Below are 14,339 nucleotides of genomic sequence, written 5' to 3' on the forward strand. Positions count from 1 at the left end.
GTGGTCTTCACCTGGGGCAGAGAGCGCCTCAGGGTGCAGAAACTCAGGTGGTGTGGCGTGTGGCCTGGCACGGCTGCTTTCGATTAAAGCTCAGAAAAGGAGCTGAGAGGGAAAGCAGTAAGAAAACGAATTTTCTTTCAACCTAAATGAGGCTTAATGTTGGAGTAGTTGCCCAGGATTCAGATTAAAATATAAAAAAAAAAAAAAAAAAAGGTTTCATCCTAGGAATATCCTCAGTTAGTGAGAATGAAACAGTGGAGTCAGGCAGAGTTGAGTGAAAACATAAAGACACCTTTCCAGGATATAAGCGTCATTATATGATGCATTTGGATTACACTTAAGCCTCAGGTCTTTGCTTTGGCCCAAATAGAAAACAATAACAACAACAACAATTTCCTTGCTGGCAGGTTTACAGTAATTGCTAATCTAGGTTTCTGATTTGATCCTTCAAGATCCTTTAAGTCTTTCAAACCACAGTGGGGTTTTAAAATTCAAAGTCGAGTGCAAAAATAGGTAGAAGGTAAATGGGAAACTGTCAGCTAAGCCACCACGGAATGGAGAAATTGCTTGCGCAACAAAGGCCTTTAGAATACTGGAGGGCAATGGGCATGATAAGGATAAATTTTAGATGGTTTAAAATAAAGGGCAGACATGTTGTAGACCCATGATTTCTTACATACTTTTCATCTGCATTCTTTACAGTTAGTTGAGGAGATATTTGGCAGAACAGGGAAAGCAGAGAGATGGTGATCTCCAAATACAGTGTGACCTCAATGGCCCTTGCAATGCTCCCTTAAGAAATGTTATTCATTTACATAAAAATGGAATTTCAGCACATTGGATTTTGTGTTCAAGTAATACAAATGTGTATGCGTTTGCGTATCTTTACATACGTAGATGCATACACATGCACGCAGAACATATTTGTGGCTAACTGAATACAAACTCATTTGGGGAAAAAAGTGCTCATGCAAGACACACGCCTACTGCTGTATTTGAGAAAAGGCAAGGAAGGGCGTTTACTAAGAGGGTCTTTTTCATGTAATTGAAGCTGAACTTCACTGGGAACAGATACCAATTAGAAAAGGCTATTAAAGTGCCAACAAGCCAGCAGGAAAAACCCAAATGCCAGATTACACAGGTTTTGGGAGAGGATCTGCTGATAATGAGAGCACAGAGAAGAGCTCAGGGGGTGTGGGTGGAAAGGGGTCCCATGAATTCTCTGGTCTTGGTTTCTCATTTATACAGTGACCTCCTCTGTCACTCCTCCCGGGAGTGGACTGTAGGGTGGAATACAAAGGGTCTGAGGACACTGAGGAGATGACCTTGAAAGAAACAAGAAGGAAGGAGGGAAGGAAGGAAGGGTGAAAGGAAAGAAAGAAGGGTGAAAGGAAGGAAGGAGGGAGGGAAGGAAGAAAGAAAGGAGGGAGGGAGGGAAGAAAAGGAGGGAAGGGAGAAAAGAGGGAGGGAGGGAGGCTTTTGTGAACTTGGCTGAGAATTAAGTTGGGTAAGCCACGACTTTCTGACGCTGACATGGGACAGAAAGCCCTCTCCAAAGGCTGGCACAGACCCTGAAATGAACAAGGATGAGGGCAAGTTATGACTCCCTGGATTTCAGAGTCCAGCAAGCCTCCTGGGGACTTTGAAATAAAGCTGAGCTGATTTAAAAAAAAAAAAAAAAAAAAATCAGTTCAAAAGGGGAAGACAGAACACAGATCCACAGATCTTTGCTCTCTGTCTCAGGCTTGGAAAAGCTCCCTCCTGGCAATGCTCTGAGACAGGCAATCAATTCTCTCCTCATTATTCAGGACTTGCCCAGCCTCAGCTTCCTTCCAGGCCCCATAGAGTCTCTGAGTCTGACAGCCTGGGTCAGGTCCTGCCACTGCCACTCCCTGGCTGTGTGGCATTGTGCTTGTCATTTACCTTTCCTGAGCCTCCATGATCTCATCTGTAAGATAAAGATAGTAAAATATGCCTAATAGAATTGTCGAAGCTTAAGAGTTTGTGCAAACGAAGGGCTCTGCACAGTGTCTGGCACATTGCAAAAGCTCAGTAAGTGTTGCTGCTGCTGCTAATGATAAGTACTTTGGCTTCAGCTCGATGCTGAGTTTTAGATTAAGCAATATTAAAAGACAAGGTCTAACCTCATGGAGCTCCCTGAAGCTTTTCATGGAAATTTTCAGGCCGGTCATTTTATTTGTTCACTTTTAAAGCAAACAGCTGAACTGGGAAAGGGTCAGATGGATTTATCTTCCCTACCATGGCTGACACTCACAACCCTCCACTCTTCTCTGTCTCATTGAAGTATTTTCTCATTCGTCCTCAAAGATGTTTGAAAAGCCCTAGTTGGATCATGCTTATTCACAGCATTTTTTCCCTATGACTTCCCTTGCTCTCAGGATAAACTGTTGCAGGCCGTCTAGTCCTGTGTTCCCTCCCCATACCCATCTTGTGCCTCTCACCTGGTCACCCTCCATCCACCTGCCTGGCTCCCACTCCTCCAGCGCACACTGCTTTTCTAGCCTTGGGCCTTCCTCTGGCAACGAGCTCTTCTTCCTTCCCTCTCCTGGACCCCCCTCCAAAGTCTATCCCCGCCCCATGTCTCTGCAAATAAAACCCTTTCTCATTTTCTAGGGCTGTGCTATTCAGTATGGAAGCTACTAGCTGCATGAGTCTTTTGAGCCTTTGAAATGTGCCTAGTCCATTGGAAATGTGCTGTAAGTGTAAAACCTCCACCAGATACCCCAAAAAGGAAAACAAAATCTCAGTAACATTTTATATTGATTACATGTTTAGTATAACACTTTAGAATATGGTGTTAAATGTATTGTTAAAATTAACTTTATTGTTTCTTTTAATTTTTGAAAAATAAACACACTAAAGCATTTATAATTAAGAGGCTTGTATTCTATTTCTAAAGAACAGCGCTGCTTGGAGCTCAGGGGTTCTGGCTCTTCCTCATGGAGGCCATCCTTGACTTACTCACTAAGCAGGAGTCTGTTGCCGATTCTGTGGGTGCCACAAGTTTCTGTTCTACAGCTATTTCTCCTTCACAACTGTCATTAAATAATGCTGCAGTTAGTATGTAACTATTCAGTGCAACCAGTCCATGAAGTCAGGGGCTATATCTCTAATCCGATTCGGGCTTTAACCCCAGCTACTGGCATAGTACCTGGCATGTAGAGGATGTGTATGTTAGTTTCCTACAGCTATTGTTATAAATCACCACAAACTTAGTAAATTAAAACAGTACACACTTATTTTATTACACTTCTGGAGATCAGAAGTCTGAAAGGGGTTGCACGGAGCTAAATCAAAGTCTGGGAAAGACTGAGTTCCTTCTGGAGGATCTAAGGAAGAATCTGTTTCCTTGCCTTCCCCAGCTTCTTTTTCCAGCCTCTAGAGGATCCTGGCATTCCTTGGCTCGTGGCCCCTTCCTCCATCTTAAAAGCCAGCAATGCAGCTTCTTTAAATCACTCTCTGACTCTGATTTTCTCCAGCTTTTGTTTTTCACTTATAAGGGTGCTGTAATTGTACTGAGCCCACTTGGATAGCCCAAGACACTTTCACCATCTTCAAGATCCTTAACTTTATCACACCTGAAAGTCTCCTTTCAGGTAACATATTTCACAGGTCCTGGGGATTAGGACATGGACATCTTTGGGGAGCCTACCACAGTGCTCGAAGTTGGTTATTAAAAGAATAACGAATGGATGGATGGCCACACTAATCCCATTTCCCATTTACTCCCAGCAGCCACTCCCCAACTCCAGGAAGCCATGCTTGCTTGGGCTGGTTGCTTCCCTGGAATACCTACCCTTTCCCTGTCTTTCCTTCAGTCCTGACACGGTCCTCCTTCCAATTCAGAAGGCATTTTCCCACCATACGGAATCATCCTTACAGTCCTCACTTACATCCCTTTTGCCTGAACTCCTGAGTCCCTACTACATATTTCACTTTGTTACTTTTCCCTACTTGATAGCTCTACTCTCTGGAGCTCTGCAGTGAGCTGGGCGCTCTGTAGATGACTAAACAGTAATGGCCAAATTGCCCTTGAGGTTTGGCCAGGCCAATCTCCTTCATGGGAGACCGAGATGCCAGGCACTGGAATGTGTCTTTCTTTCCCACAACGAGTGTTAACACAGCAGCTCCGTGTTTACCCAAGTGAATGTGGGAGGGTTAAGTGCAAAGTCATTTGCGCAAAATGTGCATTGCTTCATGCCAAGCAGAAATCGAATGTTATGATGCTACAGTATTGGGAAAAGTACATTCCATTTGGCGTCCACCCAGGTTCCAAAACAACAAATGGCATGAACCCCTGAGTGGCTGGCTCCTTAACAACATGTTGTCCTTCTCGCCATGAAGGCCTCCCTGCCCATACCTCCTCTCCCAAAACAACACACACACAATTTGTCTAGACTTTCCCCTGAAGAATGTTAAATAATCTTCAAGCCTGCAATTATAGATTTGCAATTAGCTATCTTATTATCGAGCAACAGGGTTGCTCGAGTTGTTCTTGATGAGACGAAGATGATGATGATACTGATGATCGTGATGATGATGCCCTGATTGCTTCTGGCCTTAAAACAAAATTTAGAAAACTAACATGCATTATGATTTACTCATTAGCAGTCGTCTTTGAAAAAACATAGATCATTGGTTATTTCACGCCCTTTGAAACAATTTGCATACACTTTGAAAAAAAATTATTTGTAAGAACATTGCACTTGGGATCAAGAGACAGGCTCTTTTAGCCTCAATTCAGTCACTGACTTGTTTTTGACCTTGGCAATGTCCTTGTGCTTCTCTTGGCCTCATTTGGCAACTTTACCTATACAATCAGCAGGGTTGAATGAGACGATGTATCAGTTAGGAATGCAACAGAAATCTGACTACCATGACTAAACTGAAGCTTTAATTTTCTTGTTTAACAAGAAGGCAAAAGATGGCCGGTCCAGAGCTGCTCCTTCATCCTCAGAATGTGAGTTTTGTCCTCATGGCTTTAAGATGGCTACTGCCCCTCCAGCCATATTGTCGTTTTCCAGAAAGAGAGAGAGGGGAGGGCTATGGGCAAAAATGCATTTTGTTCATTCAATCTGTCCTCTCCTTGCCTCCTGGTTTTTGTCTTGTTTTGTTTTTAATTGGAAAAAAAACTTTCCTGTAGCCCTAACAGGTATGTGTCTGCTGATTCTCATGGGACAGACTTGGGACACGTGGCTGTTACTTGCTACAAGGCATTGTTAATTGAGCAAATTGCAATCCTAAAACACTGAATCCTGGATTCAGGTAGCCAGGAACAAGAGAAGCCTGGTTCTTCAGCTCCTTCTTGCTCTTCTAATAAATACCTTCTCTGATTAAGGCAGCTGCAGTCAATGCCTCTTTTTTGCAACTAACTCCCAACCCCTGACAGATATGTCTTTTAATTGCATTAAATTCATCCTACAGGTTTTTGCTAACAGCAGGGAGTCTGTGATGCTTCAGAGCAAATACTCTGGCCAAGGTGCTCGTCCGGTTTCTGCCTCTAACCCACTACATGATCTTGTACAAACCCCTTCTCTCTGGATCTCAGTTTCCTCATTAGTAAAACAATGAATTGGACCAGATCAGTTGCTTCCAACTGTTCTCTGCAGTGCTCAGGGCTTCCCCCTAGAAAACCCTCTACAAGGGAAGTTCAAGAGAAGCCTGTTATAATGGGCTCTGGGTCTCCCACCTCACTTCAATTACAATAGCTCTATTTTCATCCAATTTACTTATTAAGCATGAGAATTTTTTTATTGGTCCTCAGCTAAAAATAAATGTTTGAAAAATGCTGGACAGTATGATCTCTGAAGGGCCCTTCTAGCTCCAACGTTCTGTGATTCTAAGCAGGTGGAATATCTGGTAACATCTTTTCATTCATCAGCATAATTGGGAGTGCGGGAATGCCTGCCAAAACATAATCTATATCTAAATAAAATCTTCTGTGTGCAAAACAATAGCAATGAAGGACATTCAGAAAAGAGCAGGCCATGTGGAAGGACTTGAAACAAACAAAGCACAGATCCCTGTTTTGCAATTCTGGCAATGCCTGGGGTGTCGAGCTGGGGAAGGAAGCCTGCCACAGCTTTATCCAGCCTCTGCTGTTGTAGAACAACGAATGCAAACTTGGAAGTGAACTGAATCTGGGTCCATCATGTGCTGAGCACATCTGATGTTTTGAAAACTTTCAATTAGTTTTCATTAGTATTCATAAATTGGAAAATACATTGAAAAACCCAGTCTCCTGGCTTCTTTTGAAAAACTGAAAGGTATGAAAACATTGGGATTGCATTTCAGTAGGACAGCAATTACCTGGAGAGGAACAGCGACTGTCTTTTTTCTCTGCATGGGCATGTCATCTTCATTTTGCTGCGGGCCCTTACCCTTTCTCATGTTCCTGACCCTGAGATCAGGTGCCGGCTGTCGTATGGGCCTGTGCTTACACGATGTTCCCCCATTCCCCTATCATTGCAAAGCAATGGTAAATGAAACGTCAATTATTTCCTATATCGCAGTCCTTACCCAGTGTGGAGAAACAAAAGATAGAATGAGAAAGACATGCCTTTCTAGAAAAACAGGGTAGAGGTAGTACCCCCTCCTCCCAGGGGATATTTGGCAACGTCTGGAGACTTTTTTGGTTGTCATTACTAGGGAGGGTGCTACTGGCATCTTAGAGGGTAGAGGCCAGGGAGAACAGAAAAATTAGGTTCCATCCTGATGGGGCAAGGATGACAATAATGATAAAAACTCTGATGTGAGGGTGGTGGCCTCCATTGCTTCACTTGCCCCAGCTTGTGCTCTTATGAGCTTCATACACCCCCTGTGAGGGTGCTTATTTCCCCAACTTAGGCCTGGTGATGCTAGCCTGTAAATGTCAGAGCAAGGCCCAAAGCAAAGATGTGGCAGTCTGTTCTGGGCTTGGGTCCTTGGCTCTGCCTTGGGCTTTGTGAGCCAACCTGCAACCTCCCTGTTATCCAGCCTGTACTTCTCTTAGCTTGAGTCTGGTGCTACCAGCAACCACAGAACCCAGACTGATAGTCTCTCCACTGTACTATGCTTCCCCCACAGTGGCTAGAACTTGCTGGAAGGGGCATGCAACGGCCGCCTAAAAAACCCCTGGGAACTGGCAGACAATAAGAGGTCTGGGGAAGCAAGAAGCATAGTCTGAAGAGGGAACAAAAATTAAATCCAAGAGATGGGCACGGTTAGTACTTGTAGGAAAGTCAACAGTCACACCCAGGACAGAGCAATTTAGAATCAGAGAGTCAAGGAGGGACAGAAAAATAAAAAAATTCATTACTGTTCATCCACCCATCCATCCATCCATCCATCCATCCATCCATCCATCCATCCATCATCTACCCTTTCAGCACATATTTATAGAGGAGGGTGCAGGCCATGAGCAAGGTTCATGGCCCCTGCCCTTGTGGAATCAAAACCATACTCGGAGGCTTCCAGCTGTTTGATTTCAAGAAAGTTACTTCCTTTTCTGAGTTTCCTGATCAATAAAAGGATGAGGGAACAGTTCCATCTTACAGGAAGTGATGTGAAGATTAAATACAATCTTCTTAGCATGGGACTGACTCAGAGTCTCAGTAAATGTCTCCTTGGTTCCATCCCTCCCTCTACAGGTATCATTCAGGTAACCACACAGGATTCCTGCAGCTCCCTGAGGCAGAGACAGCTTATGGGGTCACTTTTCAGCTAAAAAGACCCTCTCATATTTCAGAGAACCAATTCTCCCCATGATGTTGGAGTATGTTTTGTGGACCATGCTATACAGGATGCAGAATGACCCTCCAATCAGCAGCAAGCATTCGTGTGATGTGTGAGCACATGAGTTCCCATGACAGTCCTGGTCCATCTTACAAATTTCCATTTGGATCTGTAACCCACTGGGGGCATCAAGCAGAAGCATATTCACAGCTGCTTGCAGGGTTGGGGGTAGGTGTGCGTGTGGGGACCCCCTCTCATTCAGAGTATAATCAGGCACTTACTAAGAACCGGGGTACACACAGTAATGAACTGTTATTTCATGCTCCCACTGCTAAAACCCCTGTGGCCCTCCAATAGATGGTCTTCAAGAAGGAGTTTGGTGCATGCCGATGTGAGTATCTGGATGTGTGTGCCTACTTACCAAGCTTGTACCACATATCACGGATGGAGAAGCCAATTAGCCGTCTCATGTCCCCATACCTAGGAGGAACAAAAACCTCTGCTTCAGGCACCAACTCAGAGGATCTCATGGACCTCCCCCTCTTCAGGAAATCCAAAAATGCAACCTACTTATTCAGGATTTTGTTGTACTTGGCGTGCGAGAACTGCTCCAGCTGCAGAGAATCCTGGGTGATAAAAGCCACTGCCAGATGAAAATAGTTGTTCCACAGCTGTAAATGAAAGAGCAGAGAACAGTTATGGAGAGGGTCTGAAGTGGGAAGGCATAAGCGCTGGGTAGTGTGAATAATTTATGAAGATGGCAGAAGATAGAGGCAGAACCAGTTTAATTGCGCCCACTGCAATTTTCTAACTGGCACTGACTCTGAAATTAACATCGTGGCCAAAGTGAGGACAATGGATGGATTTCTCTAGGCGCTACCACGTCCACTCTCAGACAACAGGATTTGGGAGAAGAGGAGAATTTTAGGTTTTTTGTTGTTGTTGTTGTTGTTGTTGTTTTGTCCTTGTGCTTTGTTTTGTTTTTTGAAAGACAACTTGCCCCAGCTGAGTGTCATGGAGAGCTGTTTCTTGCCCTGGAATTAGAGGGTGATGAAGGGTAAGACAGTTCAGGGATTCACAGCCTCTCTGGAAGTCCTCCCTAATTCACCTGACAGCTTGGAGGACCAGCCTGCAATCCATTCTGTCTTAAAATATTTTGCCTTTTCTTTCCCTTTAGTTTGATGGTTTCACAGTGTGGTTGCCAGATCAGCAGCAGCAGCAGCGCCTGGGAACTTGTTAGAGATACAAATTCTCTGGCCCCTGCCCAGACCTACTGAATCAGAACCTCTGGGGGTGGGACCTAGAAATCTGCAGGTTAATAAGCACTCAGGTGATTCTGATGCATGGTTCAGTTACAGCCCCTGCTGGCCCAGCTGAGATGCAGGCTTGTAAGGATTTTTGCATATATCTGATCTGTTAGTGCTAAATGTGAGGCACTGATACTAGAACCCACTCCACCAGCTTGCAGTGAAATAGAGCAGGTAAAGGAGTCAGCACATGGTGACTGTTCAAAAGACTGGCCACACTGATGGCAATATTGATACAGGCTACAGAACCAGAGATATTATAGATCCAAACCATGGATCTACAATCCATAGATTCATCACAGAGCCTCGGTGAACCTGTCTGCAAAACTGAGGTGACTCTGGTACCCACTGCAGAAAGCTGTGATAAAGATAACACAAAATGAGGTGTTTAAAGACATGAATCATAGTAAGAGCTCAAAAATCCTTGCTAGCCTCATTGCTGTTGCGCTTTTCTTTATTCCAGTGGTTCCTTTGGTACCAAAGCCAGTGATACTGCCTAGGGTTTTGGTGCTCAAGGGCAATTGTTGCAAGATGCCAAGGTCCTGCAAGGAGCAGGTGGGAGACAGCTTTGCTGAACAAAGCCCACCCACTTTTGGCCCCTCTCAACAGTGTTTGTAGCAACAGGATAGGTAACATTAGCCAGAGAAATCATCCTGCCATTGAGACCTTCATCCTTAACTCAAAGATGTTCATTCGTGTTTGCAGATGGCCAAGGCTATAAAAGTGGCAACTCTTCCACTGATAACATAACATCATCATTGCTGCCCAGAGTATGACTTTCAAATGGGTTTGCGGTTCCAGTCTTTGAAAGAAGCAAGACAAGCACTTTAATTTTACTATGGGCCAGGAACTTTCCCATACATCTTCCTTTCATCGCTCAACACTTGACAGCTCTTACTCCTCATCTCAAGCTTCCTTCAGATGAGGAGACTGAAGCTTGGAGAGGTTAAGTATTTCGCCTAAGTCTCTCATCTTGTTATACACACAGCAGAGCTAAGATTTGCACCCAGACCTTCCAATTGACATCCGGGGTTCTTTTAACACACCACGGTCAGTCTTCAGCTGGGGATGCATTTAACAAATATTTCTGGAACATCTGCTAAGTGCCCAGGCCTTGCCACAGTGTGGTGACAGAGCAGTGGTTACACAGACAGTGATCCCTGGCCGCATGCAGTTTACATTTTGTTGAGTGAATGCTTTTTTCTTTACTTGGACCTTTATCACCCAGGGCCCCAAAAACCAAACTGCTCTTGGGATGCAGTGAAGTGGCCTCTTGGCTGATGGCCCCCTTAAAGTCAGCTCTCCATGCAGAGACCAGAAGAACCTTTTAAAACACATCAGATCATTCGAGACCAGCCTGACCAACATGGTAAAACCCCATCTCTACTAAAAATACAAAAATTAGCCAGGCGTGGTGGCACATGCCTGTAATCCCAGCTACTCAGGTGACTGAGGCAGGAGAATCCCTTGAACCTAGGAGGTGGAGGTTGCAGTGAGCTGAGATCGCGCCACTGCACTCCAGCCTGGGAGACAGAATGAGACTCCATCTCAAAACAAAAACAAAAACAAAAACACATCAGATCATGCCACTCCCTTCCTCAAAGTCCTCCAAAGGTTCTTGTAACATTTGGAATCAAATCTCCTTGTTTCCGTGGCAACCTTGCTTATGTAAACACATGTGGCAGGTTGGGTCTCCTGTCCACACCCCTTCAGACTGCGTTTCCTCCCGGCACCCCAGTGACTTAGCAGCTTCTCCAGGGCTTTGCTTTGAAAATGTGCCGCTCTGGTCTGCTTGTGTCTGGAGCTTACACCTTCTCACATTGAAGATGAGAATTTGAAACAACAAGCCAGGGCAAGAGAAAACTGTGGCCACAAGACATGGAAATAAGTGTTTCCACGAAAGTGAGAAATCTCTGATTTTAGTGGACAGCAAAAGAGTAATCAAGGTACATAGGAAATAAGTATCCAACAAAGCAAGTCAATCTATAATTACTTGTGAGAATAATTTCAGAAATGCCACCTAACACGTAAGACATGTCAAATATGGTTGAGCCTCTTGCCATTCTCTATTCTACCCTGAATGAATCCACCAAAAAAGCATTTTCTCTGTCATCCCATTCCTGATTTTCTTTTTTTTTTATCTGAGATATAATTTATATACCATAAAATTCACTTTTTTAAGTATATGATTTAGTTTTAAGTATATTTAGTATATTCACCATTACCACTGTCTAATTTTGGAACATTTTCATCATGCCAAAAGAAACCCTCTGCCCATAAGAGTCAGTCCCTCTTCTCCCCACCAACATCTTTCCCTACCCTGTCCCTGGAACATATACAAACAGGAGGCATCCACCACAGGCTTGGCACACACCAAGCACTCAGTAAATGCAATGGTGGTGTTGATGGTAGCACGGGGTGCACAGTATTTGTATGCCCTATCTTCTCCAGCTGTAAGCTCCACAAGGACCCAAATCCTGTCTTCCATTTATTTGTATCCCTAATGCCATGCTCAGCACAATGACTTGAATACAGCTGGGCTCCAGAAAATATTTATCAATTGCTATATTGTCATAGAAATTCTTCAAAAGGTCCCAGATTTTTCTGTCTGCCCTGATACAAACTGCCTGGAAACTGTTAATACTAATGTACTGTCTGTCTCTGTGGATTTGCCTGTTCTGACAGTTCACATAAATGACGTCATAAAATATGTGACCTTTCATGTAGGTTTTCTTATACTTAGTGTAATGCTTTCAAGGTTCATCCATGTTGTAGTATGGATCAGTACTTCATTTTTTACTGTTGAATAATATTCTCTCATATGAATATACACATTTTGATTATGTATTCATCCACTGATGGTCATTTGGGTTGCTTCCAGTCTTTGACTATTATGAATCACAGCATTGACGCTATGCTGCTATGAACATTTTTGTACAAATCTCTGGGTGGACATGTTTCAGTTGTCGTGGGAGTGGACCTGGTTTTGTTTTGGTTTTGGCTTCCATTCTGAAAGACCTTTATGAACCATGAAGCCATAGCTGTGCCTCATCTTCTTAGCGGATCAGAAATGGCACATCCAAGTACCTCACCCACAGCCCCTGCCCAGTTCTGGCCATGGGGCTCTGTGGGAATGACTTCTGGAACCCAGAGGAGGTTGTCACAGTATGTGGCTCTGTGCAGTGCTCTTAGAGGTGAGCCGTGGTCACAACTAGATATTGCTGAATACTTATAAGGCCTCTGCCCCAAGCCTTTCTTCACTCTTGTTCCCAAGGAATCAGATCCAAATGCATTCACCTGGCTCTTAAAGTCTTATACAATTTCCATGGTCCCCACTGCTGTCTCCTTCGACAACTGCACACCGAGGTGGGCTGGTCTGCTCAGACTCCACAGAGATCACAGGAGCATTTTGGTCTCCTTGGCTTCACCCACAGTGGTTCTCATACCTGCAGTGACTGTGTCCTATTCTTACATCCAAGCTGGGTTCAAGACCCGCTTCCTTCATGAAGCCTTCCTAGACTGCAGGGCACATTGGGTCTGCCTGATCACTTCCTGATTTGAGGAGCACTTATTGTGTGCTATCATGGATGTTAGTCCACTGTTCTGCACCTGGCCTTGTGCTCCATTCGTTTCTCATGACAGCACTGTCTGATGGTCAAGAAGACATGTGTCAGTGTGTTGCAGACCAGGGTGTGAAAACCATTTCTATTGCTTATTAGCTGGGTTGCCTTTTGCTAGTTACTTGACCTTTCTGAGCCTCATTTTCCTTTATGTAAAATACCCAAAATAATGGCACCTACCATAAAGGACTGTTGTAATTACTGGATCAATAATATGAGAATGAGGAATCCACTACAGGCTTGACATTAAGTGCTCAGTGTATGGAATGGTGGTGTTGATGATAGCACTGGTTGTGGAGTATTTGTATGCCCTGTCTTCTCCAATTGTAACCTCCACAAGTACCAAGATTTTGTCTTCCATTTATTTGTATCTCTAATGCCATGCTCAGCACAAAGGACTTGAATACAGCTGGGCTCTAGAAAATATTTATTTATCAATTGCTGTATTGTCAGAGAAATTCTTCAAAGGGTCCCAGATTTTTCTTTCTGCCCTGCTACAAACTGCCTGGTGATATTCCTATTAAATGTCTACCTCAGCTGACTAGGGGAAGCTACAGTGTCTCTTAAGCAAAATGCACAAGTCTCTTTGCCCTGAGGGAAGGGATGAGGTGATTTCTGATTGGGAATTTAATATTTTGAAATGATAGGACAATAGAGGGTTAGAACTGGAATAAATTTAAGCGTCATCTGTTCTGACTACCATATTGCACAGAGGTAAACAGTAAAGTCCAGATAAAGAAAAAGACCACCCAAAGTCATACTGCTAGTGGGTATAATGAGAATTTAGTTACTTTTAATTAACTCTCAAGAAATTATAAAAGTAATATACACACATAGTTTAAAACAATGATAGAAAATATCAAATGGGAGAAAGTTATTTTCCATCCTACCTTGGATCCAAGTCTAATTCCCCAGAAGACAATGTTAACAATTCCTTGGGATAGCCTTTCAGAATTGTTTTATGCATAAACAAATGTATGTATAGACATCTTTTTTAAAAGTCTGCTGCACTTGGCTTTTTTCTCTTACCAATATATCTTGCAAATGTTTCTATATTAGCATATACAGATCTGCTTCATTCTCTTTTATTGCTACATTGTATTCTATGAGGATGTACTTTAATTTTAACCAAATTCCCTATTTATAGACATTTAGCTTGATTCCAATTCTTTTTTTTTTCTGCTAGCAACAATGCTGTAATCAACACCCTTATTTAAACATCTTTATGCATGGGAAACTGCATTTGTAGTATACATTCCTAGAACTGGAATTTCTAAGACATAGGGTCTGTGCATGTTTAGTTGTTGTTTTTTGTCTTTGTTTTTATAGACACTGTCAGGTTGCCTTCCAGGGTTTCAATTCAATTACCAGTTCCATTATCACGGACAAGGTACCCTACCTTTCTGAGTCTCAGTAACGTCACCTAGAAAAGGAGGACAATAGTATCTAAAGAGTGCGGTTGTAAGGACTAGATGAGAGAATCACTGCCTAGTAAACTCTTAGTCTTGCAAAAAAGCCTTCTCCACTCATCCAAGCAAAGTGGATTCACCCATTATTAACCCAGATTATACCCCATTCACAACATCTATGTCATACTTTCAACAAAATTAATTTATTTTCTGTCTCCTCTACCGGTTGTCAGCATCAAGAAAGCAAGAACCTTCTTTTTAAATGTACT

General features: G+C 43.3%; 1 protein-coding gene across 5 annotated transcripts in view; it reads right to left on the reverse strand.

Moving 5' to 3' along the window:
• DOCK2 (dedicator of cytokinesis 2) overlaps window positions 1–14,339 on the reverse strand; it is a 433,784-nt gene that overhangs the window by 65,933 nt on the left and 353,512 nt on the right. For all 5 annotated transcript variants that reach the window (XM_023218912.1, XM_023218913.2, XM_023218916.1 and 2 more), the window contains 2 exons: window positions 8,305–8,405; window positions 8,156–8,214 (listed from right to left, as the gene is read on the reverse strand). In XM_023218912.1, coding sequence (XP_023074680.1) covers window positions 8,156–8,214; window positions 8,305–8,405 — 160 coding nt within the window. The remainder of the gene's footprint in view (window positions 1–8,155; window positions 8,215–8,304; window positions 8,406–14,339) is intronic.

The sequence above is a fragment of the Piliocolobus tephrosceles genome, chromosome 4 (genome assembly GCF_002776525.5).
Source record: "Piliocolobus tephrosceles isolate RC106 chromosome 4, ASM277652v3, whole genome shotgun sequence".
NCBI lineage: Eukaryota > Metazoa > Chordata > Mammalia > Primates > Cercopithecidae > Piliocolobus > Piliocolobus tephrosceles.